Here is a 22,691-nt window from a genome sequence, read left to right on the forward strand (position 1 = left end):
ACACCTCTACCATTTCCTTGTTCACTTCCCACCCTCCATCTAATTGCTTTAAATCAAAATAAGTTTTGGTCTAACCCTTCTCATATCACATTTGATTTCCTTAATATCCTTCTTTATTTTGTAAAATTATTTCCCTATGTTCAATATGTTTGTACCTTATGTTCTTTTTAATACTATAAAAAAAAGTATTGCAAGTGCCTATAAACCAGCAAGAAATTAGTTTAGTGATTTCATCTGAAACCTATATATCAAAGGAAAAACGGAAAGAGCATATGAAAACTATACATTAAAAAATTGAAATATTTTCTGAAACAAATGTTTTATTTAGAAATTGATGATATCACGAGAGGAGAAAGAGGGTGGTAAAGGAGGTGGGTGCATATCCTCTATTCCCACTAAATCCACGATTCACCGCCACAGACCTCCAGAAATTTCTCTCAACTACTAGCTCACATAACTGAAATATATATACCACCACCGAGTAATAAAAAACCTCCCCAAAAAGAAATTGTTAGATTAAGGGAATATTTTGTATTTTAGCATCTCCCCGTTACATTACTTTCTCACAAAATCTATATTAACTAATGTTTAAAAAATAATAAACAACTAATCCAATCTATGAGAATCCTAGCAATCAAGTCCTCCAAGGAGTTGCCACATTTTTTTTTTTTTTTCAAAGCAAATTTTGCCATATTTTAATGACCGTAATAAGCAAGATACCCCATCTAGAAAACATCCATCCATGGCATGAAAAAATCTATGCTTGCGTGCTCAAACATTCTTTGATTATTTCCGCAGATTTTGGTCGGCTGCTAAATGAATCTTTGTAGTCGTACGTGGCAACTTCTAATTGGTCATGCTTTTGACTTGCAAACTCTAGGGGACGTCAAGTTATCCAAAATTATCTACCGTTCATGGATCATGCATACGAGGACTGGTGACACGTGGCTCTACCAGTCAAAAAAGAGCCGGGCCTTTTTTTTTTTAAAAAAAAATTACATCGGTGCCTATAAATAGAAGGTCCGTTGCGTCTCCTGGCACCGCATTGTGAATCCCGTTGAGAGTTTCCATACTTTTGTTTGTTCCCTTCTTTGGTTTACAGTCTCTTCGCTAGCAGTTTCTTTCCACTGGTTTCTTTGTTTCTGAGTAAATCCTTTTCACTGGTTTCGAAGTTTAAAAACCATCAGAATTTTGGCTTCCTTGGTTGTTTGCCTCTCGAATCATTTCTCTTACACTCAGGAACTTGTTCTTAACATTAGTTTTGAACACCTTTCATTCTCTGGGAGCCACCAACCTATTAGATCTTGTCTTCTCAATTCTTCCTTGTTTTCTTCTTTGCTTCAACACCCTTCAAAGCCCCTTCCACTTTGAACTTAGAATCCTTCAACTGTGAATAGTTTGTCATTTTTCTCATTTTAAAATCTTTGAATTCTAAACAAATTGATCTTTTTCTTCCCTTTTCATATACAACAACAACAACAAAAAAAAAAAAAAGAGTCTTTAAGCTGAGTGTTTATTTCCACTTCTTTATTTTCCTCTGTTTTTTCCCAGCCAATGGCTCCACCCCAGGAAACAACAGTAAATCTAGCGACCCCCACACGCATGCTAAATGGAATAGCTAATTCTTTCTCACTATCTGATGGGAAGCTTAGCATTAATGGGGTCACACTCCTCTCTGAGGTCCCCAGCAATGTCACCTTCAGTAGCTTCTCTTCCATATGTAAATCCTCTAATGCACCCTTCTCTATTTACCGGCGAGTAAAGTCCAGAGCCCACAAGGGTGGCTTTCTTGGGTTCTCCAAGCCACGGTCCTCCGACCGCCTGAAGAATTCATTAGGCAAGTTCAGCAGCAGAGATTTTCTTAGCATCTTCAGGTTCAAAACATGGTGGTCTACCATGTGGATTGGCAAGTCTGGCTCAGACTTACTAAAGGAGACCCAATGGGTCCTCTTCCAAGTCCCTGAGCTCAACTCTTATGTCCTCCTCCTTCCCTTGTTGGAAGGGAAATTCAGGTCGGCGATCGAACCCGGTGTCGATGACCATGTCATCATCTGTGCTGAAAGTGGATCTAGCCAAGTGGAAGCTGATTCTTTCAGTGCTATAGCCTATGTTCATTTTGGTGACAACCCTTTCACCTTAATGAAGGAGGCTTATAGTGCTGCAAGGGTCCATTTGAATACATTTAGGCTGTTGGAAGAGAAGTCTCTTCCTCCTCTTGTGGATAAGTTTGGCTGGTGCACTTGGGATGCCTTCTACTTGACTGTTGATCCTCTTGGGGTGTGGCATGGCATGAAGGAGTTGGCTGAGGGAGGTGTCCTGCCGAGGTTTCTTATAATTGATGATGGTTGGCAAAGCATCAATCTGGATGGAGATGACCCCCATGAAGACGCAAAGAACCTTGTCCTGGGGGGTGAACAGATGACTGCAAGGCTATATAGATTTGAAGAGTGTGAGAAGTTTAGGAGGTACAGGGGAGGGTCTCTTTTAGACCCCGATGCTCGTTGTTTCAATCCTAGGAAGCAAAAGGAGATTCTATTGAAGGCTCGGGAGATCGAACACACTAGGAAGGCTCGAAGCAAGGCAATCCAATCCAGGTCCACTGATTTATCAAGCTTCGATTCCAAAATGGTGGAGTTGAGAAGAGAATTGGATCAAATGCTGGCTGAAAGAGAAGATGTTTCAATCAGTGTTAATGGAAACTATTGTACTGGTTCTTCAAACGAGTCCGAAGACATGGGAATGAAAGCATTCATAAAAGATTTGAGGACAAAATTCAGAGGTTTGGATGATGTCTATGTGTGGCAAGCTCTTTGTGGAGCTTGGGGGGGAGTGAGGCCTGGCGCAACACATCTCGATTCGAAGGTGATCCCTGTTAAGCTCTCTCCTGGGCTAGCTGGGACAATGGACGACCTCGCAGTTGACAAGATTGTGGAAGGTGGCATTGGCCTAGCTCATCCAGACCAAGCAGGGGATTTCTATGATTCCATGCACTCTTATCTCGCAAAGACCGGCATCACCGGGATCAAAGTGGATGTCATCCATGTAAGATTCTAATTTCACTATTTTAGTATCTTGATTTCTCTTTCTAAAGTTATAGAGAAGAAAACTGACACTTTTGCTTTTGTTCAGACGCTAGAATATGTCTGTGAGGAATATGGAGGACGCGTCGAGCTTGCAAAGGCCTACTACAAGGGGCTGACAAAGTCCCTTCAAAAGAATTTCAATGGAACAGGGATCATTTCTAGTATGCAGCACTGCAATGATTTCTTCTTCCTTGGGACCTGGCAAACAGCAATTGGGAGAGCAGGTGAGAGCTCAACTACCAGTCCTCTTGATGGTTTTAGTAGAACAGATTTCTCTTCCATATATCTAAAGACTAGCATATCATTCATTGTTCACAGGTGATGACTTCTGGTCCGATGACCCGAATGGAGATCCAATGGGGATTTACTGGCTGCAAGGTGCCCATATGATCAACTGTGCTTATAATAGCTTGTGGATGGGTCAGATGGTACAGCCAGATTGGGACATGTTCCAATCTGATCATGTGTGCGCCAAGTTCCATGCGGCCTCGAGGGCCATCTGCGGAGGGCCGGTCTATGTTAGTGATTCGGTTGGTTGTCATGACTTCGAGCTCTTGAAGAAGCTTGTCTTCCCTGATGGATCCATTCCCAAGTGCAAGCACTTTGCTCTGCCAACAAGAGATTGCCTGTTTAAGAATCCTCTTTTCGATGGGAAAACTGTCCTCAAGATTTGGAACTTAAACAAGGTAAACTAATCATTGCCAGAAGGTTTTGATGACCTTGCCGAACATCTAAATCATTGCCAATTCTTCCTAATATGTTTATGCTACTCAACAACATGATCATTATGCATTTCTGTTGGATCCTGAACTTGCTTATTAGTTCAACAAATGTGCTCTGAACTATTTCATGGTCATATATTAGTATGCGACATTTTTGCTCCTTGAATTGGACTATGTGCAAGATCTTACTTGACATTGCTATTGCAGTTTGGAGGTGTTGTCGGAGCTTTCAATTGCCAAGGAGCAGGATGGGATCCAGAGGAACGGCGAGTCCGAGGCTACCCTCAATCATACAAGCCAGTTTCAGGCAGTGTTCATGTGATGGATGTCGAATGGGACCAGAAGAAGGAAGCTAGTAAGATGGGCAATGCTGAGGAGCACATAGTCTATCTCAACCAGGCTGAGAAGTTACTGCTAATGACCCCAAACTCAGGAGCCATCCAATTCACTCTGCAGCCATCTTCCTTTGAGATTTTCAGCATTGTGCCGATCACAAAGCTCCGCTCCGATCTGAAATTTGCACCAATTGGGCTAATGAATATGTTTAATTGTGGAGGGACTATAACTGAGGTGGAGTATGGTGAGAGTTGGAAGAAGATCTTTGTGAGGATTAAGGTGAAGGGGGTGGGGAAGCTCTTGGTTTATTCTAGTGAGAAGCCAAAGAGCAGCTTGTTGGATGGGGTTGAGGTGGGAGTTCAGTGGAGTAGCGAAGGAAAGCTGACAGTGGATCTTCCTTGGAAAGACGAAGGAGGTGGTGTCTCTGATGTGTTCTTTGCTTATTGATCAATTGACGGGAGCGTTATGAGCTTCCAAATATCCTCATCTTCTTCCTCTTTTTTTCTTTTCTTCTCCTGTAATAAGTGATTGTTTTTCAGTTTTTTTGAGTGTTTTTTTTTTTTTTTTTGTTATTTGAATTGTAAAAGAGTGCTCGAAAATAGTGGTTTTTGAGTTTTGTAATATTGAAGTTTAATTCTCATATGATCAGCTATTTATCCGGTCTTGCCAGTAGATAAGATCCAATTTGTCACTACATTTCCATTACCTTTCAAGACGCTTTACAAGTCCTTCCAAGAAGCCTCCTCCCTCTCTCTCTCTCTCTCCCCCCCGATGTAACGATTATGATGCTCGCCTTGTATGATTTCTGTTCGTCTGAGAAAGAGCCGCGGTGCCGCGCCTCCCTCTTACACTACGCCCCTGCACTGTCTCCCTCCAAAGGCGTCACCACCCCCATTCCCCCTCGACGCGGACATATCGAATCCTCCTCTCTCTAGCTCTTTCCTCCATCCCTCTAATTCATTCTTCTAGGATGAGGGGTTGGGCTCGGGCGAGAGATGTGGGATGCTGACACCGTTGATGAGGCTGCTCTTCGCGTGGTGGAGGCCCCTCGGCGGCGGCGGAAGATCCGGGCGGGAGGGGCTGCTATGGTACCGGGGCCTGGGCCGGTGTGCCGGGGGAGCTACTTCTCCATGGCCGTCGTGCAGGCCAACGAGGTGCTGGAGGACCAGAACCAGATCGAGTCCGGGCTCTTCGTCACCTTTGTCGGAGTCTATGACGGCCATGAGAAATCTTTGTTGGGTCCCTAGGTGCTATGTTGATGCTGAGGTTTCATCTGATTCTGACCACAGGGTGTGACATTTGATGGCATTCGAAGAGCTTTTCTACAGCTACAGAGGAAGATTTTGTTTCCCACCTCTGGAAATCTCAGCCAGATATGGCAACCACGGGGTCATGTTTTCTTGTTGGTGTCGTTAGCCAAAAGACTCTTGCCAATTCCGGTGATTCCCGTGTGGTTCTTGGAAGGAACATCCATAACATTGGTGAAATTGCTGCAATCCAGCTGTCCCCTGAACAGAATGCTAATATGGAGGATTTGAGGCAGGCACTCAAGGCGCAGCACCCAAATGATCCTCAGATTTTCGTCCTTAAATATGGAGTTTGGAGAATCAAAGGCATCATACAGGTAATATATTGAAAAATTTATCCTGTGATTATAGTATACTATTCCTTCTTTGACAGTTATTCTGACATGGCTATAGAAGTCAAATATCTCATATCACATCCTATAAGGTCATGACATGCTAAAAGGAGAGTTCATTTTAATTCAGCTCATTTTCAGAATCAGAGTTTCACTTGTGCACATAGTTTGCAGGACAATGATGTAAATGTTGGAAATTTTCCCATGGATATCGTGCAGAAAATTAGCACATAAAATCATCCAGGAAAATCAAAATAAAATTCTGAATCATACCTTGAGATCCCCAAGTGGCCATTGGTGATTGCTGTTGGAGCATCTTGCAGAAGAAGAAATCAACAGGGGGATAAATCTTCCTCTCCGTCTCCACTTTATACCTATAAATGTGTCTTAGGAATGTAGAGATCCTAATGCCCTAGAATTTCTCTACAGACGTATATATATAGAAATAGAATGGAGACCTAGTCCAATTAATAATGCTAATGGGTCCATCCATTACAAAGCTCATTAATCAAATCAGACCTACACCGATATCTACTATATTACATGACTAAGATGATAGGGCCCAGAATAATAATATGATCACATGTAATCATGAGCTTCTTAATCATTCATTCAAATGATAACTTAGCCTGTATTTCGTAATAAATCAGAGTGAGAAATCAGTCCATAATCAATGGAAGCCTATCTTATGAGAATTTCTAACAGTAAATACTTTCAGATCTTTCTGTTGACTTCTATGAGCGGCACTAAGTTTTATGCTATAAGAAGAACTACATCTTTCAAGGATCTCCCTAACATTAGCCTTGTAGCCTTTATATATAGGTCATGCTAACTTTTGTAATCCTTCATTGACTTTTATCAATATTCATCGGATAGTGGATCATGTGGAACCATAGGAAGTTGCAAAGTATTCTAAGCCATCATATCTTTCAGCCATAATGCTATTGTAGACTTCTAAAGGTATTTATGACATACCAAAAATAAATCTTATTGGTATTAGCTGTTCTTTTTTGTTCACAAGAAATTTGTAAGTGGAAATAATATATGCATACATCTAAATATTTATTCTGTTTATCTCAAGGATTTGCTTCTTGAATGTTACTAAAACCTAAAAGTCGTATTTGTGAAGAAATTATTAGGGTCTGAAAACCTAGTGCACCGTGTTAACTTGCTAAGAGATCTTGTATGTTGAAATGTCACATAAAGGAAGGAAATTTTAGTGTTTGAATGAAAGAATATTAGGTCACTATTGTACTTTCTTTTACTGGGAATCTTCAAGCAATTTTCATTCTGCTGCTATGATTTTAAGTTATTCATCATTTCTTTGGGCCATTGGCTTTTCATCATCTTTTAATAAACAATTTTACCAATATTCTATAATTTTTCTTTCTTCTGGTAGGTATAGTTATAAAGAAACTTATAGTTATTCTATACTAGAATTATAATTAGTATTAAGAAATCTTGTGTGATTTATGTATGTTGAGATTAAAAAAAAAAAAATGCAACTTTACTACTTTGGTTCTTCAGTCCAATCCAAGTTACAAGTTAGCAAGCTGCATTGTGATCATATAAGTAAAAACAGGAATATTGGATACGATAATGGAGGGTATTGAGAGTGGTGAGAGCTTGGTTCTACATAATGAAGGTATGGGCTTGTGTGCTAACGAATTAGATCAATGGATTGGCTATGGGTTGAAGGATTTGAATACAAAAGTAGATTCAAGAAGACTTTGATTGAAGTATTGAGAGAATATGTGGAGCTATGCTAGAGATATATTGTGGATGATATTATAGAGTAGACACGGCATAAAATGTCATATGGGGTCAAACCATCAGGTACACCCCATGTCATATCGTATCAACTCATACTGGTACTGTGTCCACTCAATATGCCATCTCGTATTGTACCAAACCACATACCAACACTGTAATTGGATGGTATCGGTATGGATTTTGGTACCGAGATAACGAACCTTGTCAAGCAGTATCTATAAATCAATCATAAATGTATCGGTTAACATTGGTTAGTTATAATATATCATGAGGCTAAATTTGTGATAATCCGGCCTGTTGGGCCTAAAGCCCATTAAGCCCATCCAGAAAAAAAAAAAGGGAAAGAAGACTCCCGATCAAAGTCTTCTCCTTCTCCGGTTCCGATGGAAAATCGAAGTCCTAGGACCATTGAAAGACCCTTGGATGAGCCCTATAAGAATCACCCCTCCTCTCCTCTATAAGAGGACATAGCAATCATCGACGATCGCCGGTGTTCCTCTCCAATTTCTCCGATTGAAGCCGTAGCCCATCGATTTGTGCTCGCCGTGATTTCTCGCCAGCAGGATCATCGGAGGCTGAGGTAAGCCCTTCTTCTTCTTCCTCTCTTCTCTCTCCTTTTTTTTGTGTCTCTATGCACAATTGCCGAGACGGGTGTTGTTGGATTTCGTCGGAGAAGGGACCCCCTGTTTGGTCTCTTCTTCTCTTTGATTTTTCGGCGCCGGCGATCACTGCCGACCGCCGGCCTTGGCCTCTCCGAACTCGAGAGGGTTGCCCCCTGCCGCCGGCCTTCGCCGTGCCGACTGCGGCCTGGATGGTCGGTCAAAGGGAGGGGACCTGTTGGTCCCCTGTTTCGGCCAGGGAAGACCACGGGAAGAAAAGAAAAGAAAAAGGAAGGAAAAAGAAAAAGAAAAGAAAAAGAAAAGAAAAAGAAAAAAAAGAAAGAAAAATAAAAAAAAAAGAAAAGAGAGAATTTTCTCTCTCTTTCCTCTCTCCTCTCTTTATCTTTTCTATCTAGTTTCTCTCTCTATTTTCTCTCTATTTTCTCTCTCTAGACCTTTTATCTCTTTTTATGGATTTTGTCTCTCTAAGGTCATTTTCTCTCTCTGATTGCATCACAGATCCTAGGATAAATTTGAGATGAAAATATGATGATCTGAGATTGCTTTGAAATTAGTGCAGTAGATTGGATCCCAGTCCGATCCTTATTGAAAATTGATAACATCGATCATGGTTAATCCATATTAAGTCACGCTGATATGACCTCTAATAATCTCAATCATGACTACCACTTTTGAAAGATACGAAGATTTTCTCTCCATTTTCTCTCTCTACTTTCTTTCTCATGATTGACTTTCTCTCTCTAAGAAGATCTATGAATCCGGTATCAAGTCATGCTTTCATCTTTTAGGAGCTCATATTGACTCTAACAAGATGATCTGAAGTTGCTTTGATACCGTGCTGTATGTCAACCTCATTTGATCATATCAAAGATCTTTCAAATTTATTATTAATGAACTCTATTGATTGATCTTGATCTAATCTGTGCTTCACAATTTCTTGATCAAGTCACTTAAATCGACCCTCAGATCAGAGGCCCTGAATTGCCCTGGTATCTGGATGGTCCGACACATCCGGTCAACAGTTCTCTTTCCTTATGATTTAATCTTATTATATTTATGGAATAGAAATTGATGATGATTTGATATTTTAAATAGGATTAGCTGATTCTTCCAACGAAGTCTGAAGATTTAAGATGAACGATGTAAGTGGATCTTATGCTCCTTATTTATTTTTAAATAATCATATTTTCATATAAAGAATTGCTGTTGATGAAATCATATTTTTCATAAAATAAGGATCAGCATACGTGATATGAAAAAGCATATTTTATTATGAGCATTGATTCCATTAATGTGTTTTATGAAAATAGCATGATTATGAAGCATGAATTTCATTGTTTCTTTCCATCTATGTATACGTATGTTTTAAGAAAAAGATATAAGGATTTCAAAGACTTTCAGATAGCTATGAACGAATCCCTTCGGGAAGGTCGACATCCGGAGCTAGCATCCACACTAAACATGGTCCTGCCAGCGGGTATAAAGTTGGCACATGAATCAAGAACTTAGTCGATTAAGAAATATGGCCCTGTCACGGGTATAATAGTGACCTTAGCATGAATATTTGGGAGCAATATTTTGAAACATGACACGAATACATGACAAGAATGATTTATGATTCATGTTTATGAAATATTCATGATTTATGCATGCATGATTGGTTTGCGACTTGTTTTATTATATGCTCTATGAAATACTTTATTTTGTATTATCTGTTATTTTTTAAATATTACATTATCATAAAAATTTTATGCTTGATCTGATAAGAAAGTGCAATATCTACTTACTGGGCTAGTGTAGCTCATATTTTTTTTGTTTTCTTTTTGTTTGAACAGAGGAATAAGATTAGGACCGGCAAAAGAAATTCAGATTTGGAGATCTGCGATGCAAGCTTGAAAATTTTGTAGATGAGGTTTAGATATATGATGATCACGAATTTATAGTAAATAATTATAAATTTTGAGATATAGATTTGTATTTGATTTTGGATTTAGATGCTCTGAGCCAATATTGGTTTAATTATCTGATGAATAAAGAAATTGAATATTTTATTTGATGGATTTTAGATGATTATAATGGATTGGCTTCGTATTATCGTGGGCTCCATCCCTCGGTAGCATGGCCGTGTTATGTCTTGAATTTGGGGCGTGACAAATGGTATCAGAGCTTAGGTTATGATCATTAGGAGATTATGATATAAGTGATTAGGATATGATAGAATAATATCAGAGCTTAGGTTTAAGATCACTGAGATTATAAAGTGATATCAAAACTTTATGTATGATCAATAGGATGTGACAGAGTGGAGTATGATGGATAATATCAGAGCTTAAGATTATGATCATTAAGGATGTGATAGAATGATATAAAGTTTAGGTTATGATCACTAGAGAATATGACTTAAGTGGTATTTGAGTTTAAGGTTATCATTATTCGAGATTGTAATTTTAGTGATATTTGAACTTGAGGCCAAGATCATGAGGAACATGATAGATATAAAAGAAATGATTCAATAATTTGATTTCGAATCAATAGGTATTATGATGAAATTTATGCATAAGTGGCATATGATTTCTATAATAGAATTGACGAGTTATATCTTGGATTCCAATTAGTAGGATTGACTTGAGTACGAGAAGTGTTGACCCTGAAATGAAGTGGGAGGTATTGATATATTATGTTGGGTATATTTGATGACATTAAAATGCTAAACTTATATAGATAAAGGACATGATAACTTTGCTGATTTTGATGTTAATTTTTTTGCAAAGAAAGGTTGGTTTGGAAGTTATCTAAATGATTGTAAGGTAAATTGAAGGTTAACTCAAATTAATTCTAGACATATTGAATTCTTGAGGAGTGGTGAAGCTTATGTAATAAGTTCAAACATAGAAGGTGGATGAAGATTTAATTTTGATGTGTTATGCCTAAGAGATAGTAATGACAAGAAAATTTTAAATTTTATCCTAAATTTTATATGAAATCTGAAAGTTGGATCTATCTTTGATTGATTTAACATACAAAGATATTTTTATTTTTGATAGACTTAGATAATTTGATAAGTTGAGATCAGAGTGCATAGCAAAAGTGTGATGGTCTGAATTGATTAGAAATATTAATCTTTTAAACCAAAAGATATTATGAAATACATTAGTTGTAAATAAGGAAGAATTTTACGGATAATAAAAGGATGCTAAAGAGAAAATCTATCTGATCAAGGAAAGACTCAAGGCAGCATAGGATAGACAGAAGAGTTGGACAGATAGAAAAAGAAGAGAATTAGAATTTCAAGTCGGTGTTCATATTTTTTTAAAAGTATCACCTACAAAAAGTGTCGTGAGATCTGGGAGATATGGCAAGCTGAGTCCGTGATATATTGGACCTTTTGAAATTTTGAGTCGAATAGGAGATGTTGCTTACGAACTTTCCTTACCATCGGATTTATCTAAAATGCACAATGTCTTTCATGTTTTACCACTGAGAAAATTTGTACTTGATTCAAATAATGTGGTAAAGTATGAGTCATTGCAAGTTCATGAAGACTTAACTTATGAAGAATTTTTTCTCCAAATTGTTGATCGAAAAGAGCAAGTGCTGAGATGACGCATCATTCCATATGTGAAGATTCATTGGAGTAATCATGAGGAGAGAGAGGCTATTTGGGAGTTTGAAGATGATATGAAGACGAGATATCCACACTTATTTGAAAATGAAGGAATGTTAAATTTCGAGGACAAAATTTTTTTTAAAGAGGGTAGAATGTGATAACCTGGCCTGTTGGGCCTAAAGTCCATGAAGCCCACCCAGAAAAAAAAAATAGGAGAAGAAGACTCCTGATCGGAGTCTTCTCCTTCCCCGGTTTCGATTGAAAATTGAAGTCCTAGGGCCGTTGAAGGACCCTAGGATGAGCCCTATAAGAACCCCCCCTCCTCTCCTCTGTGAGAGGACATAGCAATCACCGACGATCGCCGGTGTTTCCTCTTCAATTTCTCCGATTGAAGCTGCGGCCCCTCGATTCGTGCTCGCTGCGATTTCTTGCCGACGGGGTCATCGGAGGCTGAGGTAAGCCCTTCTTCCTCTTCCTCTCTCCTTTCTCCTTTTTTTCGTGCCTCTGTGCACAATTGTCGACGACGGGTGTCGCCGGATTTCGTCGGAGAAGGGACCCTCTGTTTGGTCTCTTCTTCTCTTTGATTTTTCTGCACCGGCGATCACTACCGACCACCGGCCTTGGCCTCTCTGAACTCGAGAGAGTTGCCCCCTGCCGTCGGCCTTCGCCGTGCCGGCTGAGGCCTGAATGGCTGGTCAAAGGGAGGGGACCTGTCGGTCCCCTGTTTCGGCCAGGGAAGACCACGGGAAGAAAAGAAAAGAAAAAGGAAGGAAAAAGAAAAAGAAAAGAAAAAAAAGAAAGAAAAATAAAAAAAAGAAAAGAGAGAATTTTCTCTCTTTTTCCTCTCTTCTCTCTTTACCTTCTCTCTCCAGTTTCTCTCTTTAAATTCTCTCTATTTTTTCTCTCTAGACCTTTTATCTCTTTTTATGAATTTTGTCTCTCTAAGGTCATTCTCTCTCTCTGATTGCATCACAGACCCTAGGATAAACTTGAGATGAAAATATGATGACCTGAGATTGCTTCGAAATTAGTGCAGTAGATTGGATTCCGGTCCGATCCTTATTCGAAATTGATAACATCGATCATGATTAATTCATATTAAGTCATCCTGATATGATCTCTAATGATCTCAATCATGACTGCCACTTTTGAAAGATACGAAGATTCTCTCTCCACTTTCTCTCTCATGATTGACTTTCTCTCTCTAAGAAGGTCTATGAATCCTGTACCAAGTCATGCCTTCATCTTTTAGGGACTCATATTGACTCTAACAAGATGATCCGAAGTTGCTTTGATACCGTGCTGTATGTCAACCTCATTTGATCATATCAAGGATCTTTCAAATTTATTATTAATGAACTCTATTGATTGATCTTGATCTAATCTGTGCTTCATAATTTCTTGATCAAGTCACTTAAATCTGACCCTCAGATCAGAGGCCCTGAATTGCCCTGGTATCTGGATGGTCCGACACATCCGGTCAACAGTTCTCTTTCTTTATGATTTAATCTTATTATATTTATGGAATAGAAATTGATGATGATTTGATATTTTGAATAGGATTAGCTGATTCTTCCAACAAAGTCTGAAGATCTAAGATGAATGATGTAAGTGGATCTTATGCTCTTTATTTATTTTTAAATAATCATATTTTCATACAAAGAATTGCTGTTGATGAAATCATATTTTTCATAAAATAAGGATCAGCATACATGATATGAAAAAGCATATTTTATTATGAGCATTGATTCCATTAATGTGTTTTATGAAAATAGCATGATTATGAAGCATGAATTTCATTGTTTCTTTCCATCTATATATACGTATGTTTTAAGAAAAAGATATAAGAATTTCAAAGGCTCTCAGATAGCTATGAATAAATTTCTTCGAAAAAGTCGACATCCGGAGCTAGCATCCATACGAAACATGGCCCTGCCAGCAGGTATAAAGTTGGTACATGAATCAAGAACTCTGTCGATTAAGAAACATGGTCCTGTCACGGGTATAATAGTGACTTTAGCACGAATATCTGGGAGCAATATTTTGAAATATGACAGAATACATGACAAGAATGATTTATGATTCATGTTTATGAAATATTCATGATTTATGCATGCATGATTGGTTTATGACTTGTTTTATTATATGCTCTATGAAATACTTTATTTTGTATTATTTGTTATTTTCTAAATGTTCCATCATCTTGAAAAACTTATGCTTGATCCGATAAGAAAGCGCAAGTTCTACTTACTGGACTAGTGTAGCTCATATTCTTTTTGTTTTCTTTTTGTTTAAACAGAGGAATAAGGACCGGCTAAAGGAATTCAGATTTGGAGATCTGCAATGCAAGCTTGAAAATTTTGTAGATGAGGTTTAGATACATGATGATTACGAACTTATAGTAAATAATTATGGATTTTGAGATATGGATTTGTATTTAATTTTGGATTTAGAAGCTCTGAACCAATAATGGTTTAATTATCTGATGAATAAAAAAATTGATTTTTTTATTTGATGAATTTTAGATGATAATGATGGATTGGCTTCGTGTTATCGTGGGCTCCATTTCTCGATAGCATCGCCGTGTTATGTCCCGAATTTGGGACATAACAAAATTATCTCAAGTAGGGAACTGTTTGAGCTGATTTAGCTGAGTCTTAAGTTAAACATCATTGATGCATAATCAAGCTTGTTTTTTGTTGCTTATAGCATCTATGTTTTTAAGCATAGTTTGGAAGAATGAAAAACATAGTGGGGCTGCAGATGTCATGGAGAGGCAAAATATTGAAATCTAATATTAGTGACATGTTATTTTGGAGAAGTTATGTCATGCTCAAGTTGCATCAAGCTTCCTCTCTTGGGGACCACATGCAGAAAATTCTATTTGAAAGGCTTTTAGTTGTGTTTATTTACCATATTTCAAAATTCTTATATTGGGGGAGATTTTGTATCATTGACTTTGTAGTTTTGTAACCCATAATTTATAGCTTTCAGTTGTAGTTTTGTGATGTGGATTATTACTTTTTTTATAGCTTTCAGTTGTAGTTTTGTGATGTGGATTATTACTTGGTGTGAACTATGGTAACTATAAATCACCTATCCATCAAAACCTGAATAACACTTGTTAGTGTGAAGAATTGTAATCATAAATCATCCATCATTCAAGACCTCTTGAGGGCATGGGTACTCTTGTAAATCTATTAAAACTGCAGGAGTCTCCACGACTGAGTCTTTCTGTGTACCATGACATATTGCGGCCTATTTCAATTATACACCCAAACTTCAAATTCATGTATTCTTGTTAATTTACCTTTATCCTAAAAGTCATATGGCTATTGGCATCCAGATAAGGTTATCCTGATTGTTCTCTTGATAGTGTTGTCACCACATTATTTAATAAAACATTCATAAAGTGTGGATTTGGATATTTTGACTTTTTATGCTTAAACCGTGGTGGTTCCAGGTAATTAGATGGCTGATATATGGATGGCAATGTATTCTAACAATTGATGGCAGTTTTCTGTATCTGGAGTTTTCCTGTAGAACTGTTCTACATTCCCGAGATGATCCACAACTTATGTTATAAATCCAAATCCCTTGATTAAGATCTACTGTGAGTGGTAGTCAATGGATGTAAGCTTTGTCGAGTTACCGTAAAATACCACATGGTTGCTCATTGATACTTTTAGGATATGTGTTTATATATTAAGGAGATTTGCACATTTATCCTTCCTTAAAATTCAGTCATGTCATAGCTTGACTGCCTGTTTAATGTAATGGGTATTCTGTTTTGAAGAAAAGTAAGATTTTGTTTCAAGTTCAATTTTTTAAAATTTACAAACCTTGATATATATTCTCAACTATGAAACTTGTGTGGTCAATACTTTTGTTGCATGCATTGCAGGTTTCGAGATCTATAGGTGATTCATATATGAAGCATGCCCAGTATAACAGAGAACCAATCAGTGCAAAGTTCAGGATTTCTGAACCCATGAACATGCCTATCTTGAGTGTGAATCCATCTATTATCACTCATCATCTTCAACCAAGTGATTTTTTCCTCATTTTTGCTTCAGATGGTCTATGGGAATACCTAGGTAAACAGCAAGCAATTGAGATTGTTCGCGGTCATCTGCATAGTGTAAGACTTCTACCATTTTATAACAGTTGACAGCTTCATTTTCCTTTTGCTGATAAATTCTCTATAATCTTTTAGTTTTTCTCTTTCTATGGAGCACATTACTGCAGCTCTCTTTCTTGAGGATATAATCTTGCAATTTTTTTGATGCTTATAACAAGCTGAGGGCCATAGACAAATGCTTACATGCACATATATGCTTAGCTTCATACAAATATATAGCTGTAACCATATAATTACACCTGTGACACATGTTGTTGCATGGACTGACACACATGTACATAAAATGATATGCAGAACACAATCAGCTTAGACTTGTTGAAATTCTGTTGCATGGATTGATAAGGTACGAGATGGATTGTATCTGAGTAGATCATGTATTTCTTTCAACTGGTAGCACTAAAACTTACCTCCTTGATACTTCTATCTTGAGGTTGTTCTTGAGGCACCCCCCTTGTGCTGCATCTTAGGATCCTTGCACCCCACTGGTTGCTAGAAAATGAAGACTCATAATCACTGCAACTTGTGGTGTCTCAGGGAAGTGCCAAAAGACTCATAAAAGCTGCTCTTCACGAAGCGGCCAGAAAATGAATGACGCGATACTCGGATCTTTATTGGATTGACAAGAAGGTTCGCCGCCATTTACATGGTGACATAACAGTTATTGTCATATTCCTAAATCATGTTCTCATAGCTAAAGGTCATGCATACAGACCTCTGTTATTGATTAGAAGTGCTTTGGAGCATTGATAACACATGAAGAACCTGTTATTCCAGAACCTGGGAGATAAGTGCTCTTGCAAAGATTCACATGATAAATTATTGTTTTAATCGGAAGAAAGACTGATGAAGAGTTTTCGAATTTTATTGAGGTTCAGTGTTCGTAGAGGTACATGAGCATGGTTCCTTAATTTGTAGCACCCTGTAGTGTTAAATTACAGTCATATGCAAATTATGCCACTTTTTCTAGTGAATAAGAGAACATTGTGCTGATTTAATTCTATGTTTCAGTGACTCAAATGCTACAATTGCAGGAGAATGAACCTTTTCTTTGTCTGTCAGGAGCCAAAATATGATACCTGTTGTGTAGATTTTGGTATAGAGGCACCTATTTATGCATACCATATTTTCTTGCAAACCAAGAGGTTGTATAGATGCAAAGATCCTGCATGTTTGTAATCTGTCATGTATGGAAACTGATCAAGAAGGGTTGAGGAATGACTGGTAGGAGAGGTTCAGGCAGCCTCTTAATGATTTCTCTGCCCCCATCACCTTCCTGCCCATGGGGAACATATGCAGATACAGTAGGGATGTCATGCATCCATAAAACCCCTAAATGGTAAAAACATATTTCTTTTTGGATGGTTGCTTTCAAGCTGTTCATTTTGAGGAAATTCAGGTTAATCATTTTTTAAACTTTTAAATACGCTAAATATGTAGCACATGGAAATAATGTCGAACAATTATAAATTTTTGTTGGCTGAATGAGTCTCCAAATTATTCTTGATCAATCAGAGAATTGATAGAAAGAAAAGGTAAGATAATTGCAAAATTTAATAAAATTATGCCAGAACAACTCGGAGAATTTTTACCTATTCATGAAATAATCCCAGCTTATGAATGCAAACACAAAGATTATGGATCAATATATTAGCTGATGATGCTGTTTACTGTTTACTTTTTGCCTCTTCAAGATTGGTATGCACTTATGAATAATGATTTCATTGCATCCTTCGTATTGTCTATATTTATTGTTGATAGTTAAAAAATCTGCTGGCATGCTCATTTGGTATATACTAGTATATTAAAACAGCAATTTCTTTACATCTCTCTTTTCTTCTTTTGTGATTTTTAATATTTGAATCTTCAAAAAAATTAGACAGTTTGTAAACATTTCTAGCAATGTCAATGCTCCCCTAATTTTGTAACTAAACCCAAATCAATAGCTTATTGGATTTATCTTTTATGTCCAAATCTTATTGGGTTAACAGGTTATTGGTTTATCTTTTATGTCCAAATCAATAGTTATTGGATTTATCTTTTATGTCCAAATTTTATTGGTTTTAGATTGGGTTAACAGGTTATCAGCCTCTATTAACAACCCTAGGTATGTAGAAATGCTTAAACAGTATCACTCAAAAAGTTATATATGGTGACCTAAGTCTTTGTCCTGCAGCTATGTTGCAGGCAGGACAAATTTCACATCTAGGATGGTTTTGCAAGGCATTACAACCACCAAGTTGCATCAAACCATATGGAAGAAATGGCTTTCTTGCAATTGCTGGTAAATGGTCTCTCCAATTGTGTGTGCCTAGACAAGAAGAGAGTACGTTTCTTTATTTTCATAATGGTGGTTCTAAGTTGACAGACAATTGCATATTTCATGATTAGAATTTAGAAGCATTATATAGTCTACTTCATGGGGATGACCAATGCAATTGTTGGATCCACTCTTCCATGGACAAGACCCAGTGCAGATGTAAACCCAAGTCAGAAAGTGAACATGTTCCTTATCCATGATGCAGATCATATAGTAAATCAAAGTGTTTAGAAAAGCAGAAGTTGACTTGGATATTAGAATAGGCACTGAATTATTAGCCTTCAGAAGTGGACTACTGTTTGGATGTGGCTCTAAATTCTTCTGGTAAGTTAGGAAAGCTAAAAGTGTGTTTTATGGTTCTTGTTCCATAGGAACCCATTAGCTAAAAGAGCCGCCCTTTCCGTTGGTGTTTCCTTTGATAAAGCCAAACGTACTCTAGCATGGAATCAGATGTTGGCCAAGTGGGCAGCTTAAGATCCCATGTTAGTTGTATTGAGTAGGATTTTTTTTGAGAAAAGAAGAACAAGATTCCACCTACTTCATTAAGAAATTGAAAGTTAGATAAAGCAACTAACATCTTTTTGGTTGGACTTAAATCTTTCCAAGATAGACAGAGATTGGATAGCCTTTTCAAGCACAGTCCTACTGGTTCTAGCATTGTTGTGGAAGATTCAATTATTCCTATCCTTCCATAATGAGCAGAAAAAATGAATTCCGAAGGATTTGGTAGTTAGGGCTGTCTTCTTAGGTTCATCCAAAGCCTCTTGAGTGGAAGCTTGTTGTTGAATAGAAGCCTACACGTACTCTCCCAATCTTTCACCATATCCGAAGGGAGAATGGGAGCTTAAGTAGCAGATAATGGATAATTTTGGAACTAAGAGTAGAAGAGGCAGTTAAAATGAAGCCTCCATGTGCACCAGAGAGAGAGGTCCATCCCTTCTGATTCAAAACTTCCACCAGTATGAAGCTTGTTTTCAATAATTAGCCAAAGAAAATCTTGTCTTCTTAAAGCAATCGGTATCCAAAATAGGTGGAGCAATTGACCAAGCTGATATATAATTCTGCTTGATCATCTCTGGAGGACTTCATCCTTGCAGTTTGCAATTGCTGTATATAGTTATCCGGTCTATCCTCATTGGGGCCTATGTCATACTTGCATGGCATATCAAGCAAGAGCCAGTGTAATTAATTTATCACAAGCAACATTATTAATCAACCTATCATGATGTGGCCTACATGATATGTCCATGACATGCTAAGCAAGCACTATAGTTAATTGTTATTAGCTAATAGCTATGTTAAAAATCATAGCGAAATTTGTCAAGGAACCAATATTATCATGATAACACAATATAAGGAGGTATCTTATTGTGGCTCTGATTACTGCATATTAAAGAATTATATAATGCGTATAAAAAAAAAAAATGATATTCCATACTGTGGTTGTAATATCATGTGTTTGTATGAAGAGAAATTTGTCGAGGGACCAATATTATCATAATAACACAATGTAAGGAGCTATAGTGCCAATATCAATCAATGTTGCTATCTTATTGTGGCTCTGATTACTGACTATTAAAAAATTATATAATATGTATAAAATAAAAAGATGACATTACATAATGTGGTCCTAATGTCATGTGTTTGTATGAAGAGAAATTTGTCAAGTAACCGACATTATCATAATAAGTAATAACGCAATATAAGGAGCCGTACTGCCAATATCAATCAATGCTGGCATCTTATTGTGGCTCTGATTATTAAAGAATTATATGCTATGTATTAAAAAAAAATGATAAGCCATATTGTGGTCCTAATATCATGTGTTTGTATAGTGGATTAGCTAGCTTGTTCCATTCATGCATTGATCACATATATTCATGGTATTAAATCTTCCAATGATTGAGGAAAGGTTATTATGTACAGGTATGTTTCTAATGGAGCATCCTGTTTCCTAACCACCTAGCTATGTTGCATCTCGGACACTTTTTTTTTGGGAGAAGCCTGATGCTTTGTCACTCAGCTATTTAATGTTATGTATATATTGACAGACTTAGATCATGATGTTTGCTATGTTTATGGGATAAACTAGGGTACTTTACTATCTCAATCCTCCTTAAGCAAGCACTATGATTAGAAAACAATGGAAAGCACATGATGATTCAGTTAAAATATTTAAACATGGATACTTCAAGGTAATATCCAAAGGTTTGGGGTTTCGGATCAGAGACGATAACGCATGCATATATCATAAAATTTTAAAAAAAAGATTCATTTCATCGACAAATTAATATTTAACGGCCCAAGTTAGTCTTAGGGGGCTTGATCATGAGAAAAGTATTAGTTTGCGGTTAACACCCAACCGTCATGAAGATATTTCCTCTTTCTTCCTTCTAGAAACACTCGAATAGATGATGCTGCACTGAAATCTTTGAAAGTTTGCTACCTATTCTTAAATCACATACAGTTTATCAGACAATAAGTGGAATGTAAATGAATTAATGCAATAATGTAATCATTGAAATGTTCATTTTTCACCAATCAAGAACACTGGAACACGATAGGGACATGTACACGCAGTGGAAAACTTGATCGGCTATACGCATCCTATAGAGTTAGAAATACAACTATTTTCTGCACTTTGATCGAATCATTGATAATGCAAGTAGCTCTACAGCTGTTATATCCTCTGCTAACATCTAGGCTTGTCATGTGCTAGAACATGTTATTGCTATTGCAGAATAGTTTGGCGCAACCGCTTTCCTCAATTTGTCCGGGTGCATCTGGACTTGGTTGAGATGTTTAGCATGTCGAGATTTTATGGTTATAAACTTCAGCATATCAACAAAGAGAGGATAGATTTCCATACATGAGATATTTGAAATGGATGTCTGCAACTCTTCTTTCCTGCCAACCTAGATGGTTGTCTTGCACTTGTGATTAGGCTATGCATGCAATGGATCCCCATGCGAGCCACTTGCAGATCCAACCGGCTAATGCTCTCCAGCTCTTCTTATGGGGCCCATGGGAATCGACAACAGACTTTTTCATGATACCTGATAAAAAGTTATAGACATTGGCACCTTCTGGTGCCAATTTTATGCACAGAAAAGCTACCTGGTTCCATTACATTGCATTAATACCTGCTAGTGATACTGAACCCATGTCAGAAAATGAAATTCTTATGTTCGTTTCTAGCTGCCTATGGCATTGTTTGCATCCAAGATAACTGCCAAGATGCCAACTATACATGCACATTTTAGAAATGTTCTCATGCCAACAGTCCTCCTGCCCTGAGTCAGGTGGAAGACAGATGAGTTCGTACTGCTTTTAAATAACGTGGAATTTCAGTCATTTGAGATTTTTCAGTTTTTTGATGATATCTGAAGGTAACAGTTGATGCGGTCGTAGAGATCTCAGGAAAATGTGGGAACAAGTATAGCTCACCGTCGACGACATCGGGGTCTGGTATGGAAGTTGGTGATTGGCTGAGCAAATTGCAAGATCCTACTAACACTATCGACGAGTCACACTGACCTTATCAGCAACATTATCCTAGTGAACTGAGTGATGAACCAACAAGTGATCGGTAGCACTAGCTACTTGAAAAATTCTCATCCATGATACATGCTACTATTGCTTGAGGGCTGTTAGGTGCATAGATTCGTAAGACTAATGTTTGAATCTACGTATGGTCCTTGCTTGATGTGGACCATGCATTCAATTTATAGTGAATAAAGGTGTGCTTCATATTATGCGCGCGCACGTGCATATGTGTGGACACACACACATATATATGTATGTATGTATGTATGTATATGTATATATACACACATAGACATACATACAAACACACACACACAGGTACACATGCAGAATTGGCATTTTCCTTGCTATTAGTCTATATTTGATTTTACTATTCTACCTTTTTCTTGACCTACTGGACTTCATTTAGATGGTGCTTTGATACGTACGACTGAATGTGACTTTTTTTTACTTTCCGGTTGGATGTAAAATGAGTGGGATCCATGGATTTTGAGATGCAACAAAGCCTCAAGTGCAGCAAGTGGTCTTCCAAGTGGAACCATGGCAAGACAAAATGTAGCATGTAGTTTAACACATTGGATGCTTCTTTTGCTTCATCTTGTCATAGTGATTAGGGTTTTATTATATGTTACTATCACTTCCTTACAATCCTGGCCCCCTTCTCCTGCTCATGCTGGTCCACCAATCTCTACATCCTCGAAGCTTCATCGGCCACCCTTGCTCGCGGTCTGCTTCTTTATTCTCTCATCCTCTTGCTCATCTCTCTTCTTCCCTATGCTTTCATCTTAGCCTTATCCTCTCATCCTCGTGCTCATCCCTCCTCTTTGACCAAATTCCTATTCTAATTAAAATGTAATGCCATAAAGTTATATGGATGCAAAAGTATTGATGCATTCTTGGTGCATCA

General features: G+C 37.6%; 2 protein-coding genes across 2 annotated transcripts; both read left to right on the forward strand.

The window, feature by feature from the left end:
• The first annotated feature begins 1,057 nt into the window (after nt 1-1,057).
• On the forward strand, nt 1,058-22,174 carry LOC105052606 (stachyose synthase). Its single transcript, XM_010933464.3, has 6 exons — nt 1,058-3,042; nt 3,130-3,307; nt 3,402-3,769; nt 4,013-5,765; nt 15,685-15,921; nt 16,953-22,174. The coding sequence occupies exons 1-4, from the start codon at nt 1,555-1,557 to the stop codon at nt 4,586-4,588; spliced, it is 2,610 nt and encodes an 869-aa protein (XP_010931766.1). The 5' UTR covers nt 1,058-1,554; the 3' UTR covers nt 4,589-5,765; nt 15,685-15,921; nt 16,953-22,174.
• On the forward strand, nt 5,137-16,946 carry LOC105052776 (probable protein phosphatase 2C 36). The gene is made up of 4 exons (XM_073245173.1): nt 5,137-5,380; nt 5,470-5,765; nt 15,685-15,921; nt 16,456-16,946. The coding sequence occupies exons 1-4, from the start codon at nt 5,137-5,139 to the stop codon at nt 16,507-16,509; spliced, it is 831 nt and encodes a 276-aa protein (XP_073101274.1). The 3' UTR covers nt 16,510-16,946.
• Nucleotides 22,175-22,691: the final 517 nt, after the last annotated feature.

The sequence above is a fragment of the Elaeis guineensis genome, chromosome 10 (genome assembly GCF_000442705.2).
Source record: "Elaeis guineensis isolate ETL-2024a chromosome 10, EG11, whole genome shotgun sequence".
Taxonomy (NCBI): Eukaryota; Viridiplantae; Streptophyta; class Magnoliopsida; order Arecales; family Arecaceae; genus Elaeis; species Elaeis guineensis.

Bases quoted from the DNA above. Each gene is read 5' to 3' on its own strand.
- LOC105052606 (XM_010933464.3), top strand. From the start codon at position 1,555: ATGGCTCCACCCCAGGAAACAACAGTAAATCTAGCGACCCCCACACGC. The intron at 3,043-3,129 runs GTAAGATTCTAA...GCTTTTGTTCAG, and splicing joins TCAAAGTGGATGTCATCCAT to ACGCTAGAATATGTCTGTGA. The intron at 3,308-3,401 runs GTGAGAGCTCAA...CATTGTTCACAG, and splicing joins AACAGCAATTGGGAGAGCAG to GTGATGACTTCTGGTCCGAT.
- LOC105052776 (XM_073245173.1), top strand. From the start codon at position 5,137: ATGTGGGATGCTGACACCGTTGATGAGGCTGCTCTTCGCGTGGTGGAG. The intron at 5,766-15,684 runs GTAATATATTGA...CATGCATTGCAG, and splicing joins GAATCAAAGGCATCATACAG to GTTTCGAGATCTATAGGTGA. The intron at 15,922-16,455 runs GTAAGACTTCTA...GTGGTGTCTCAG, and splicing joins TTCGCGGTCATCTGCATAGT to GGAAGTGCCAAAAGACTCAT.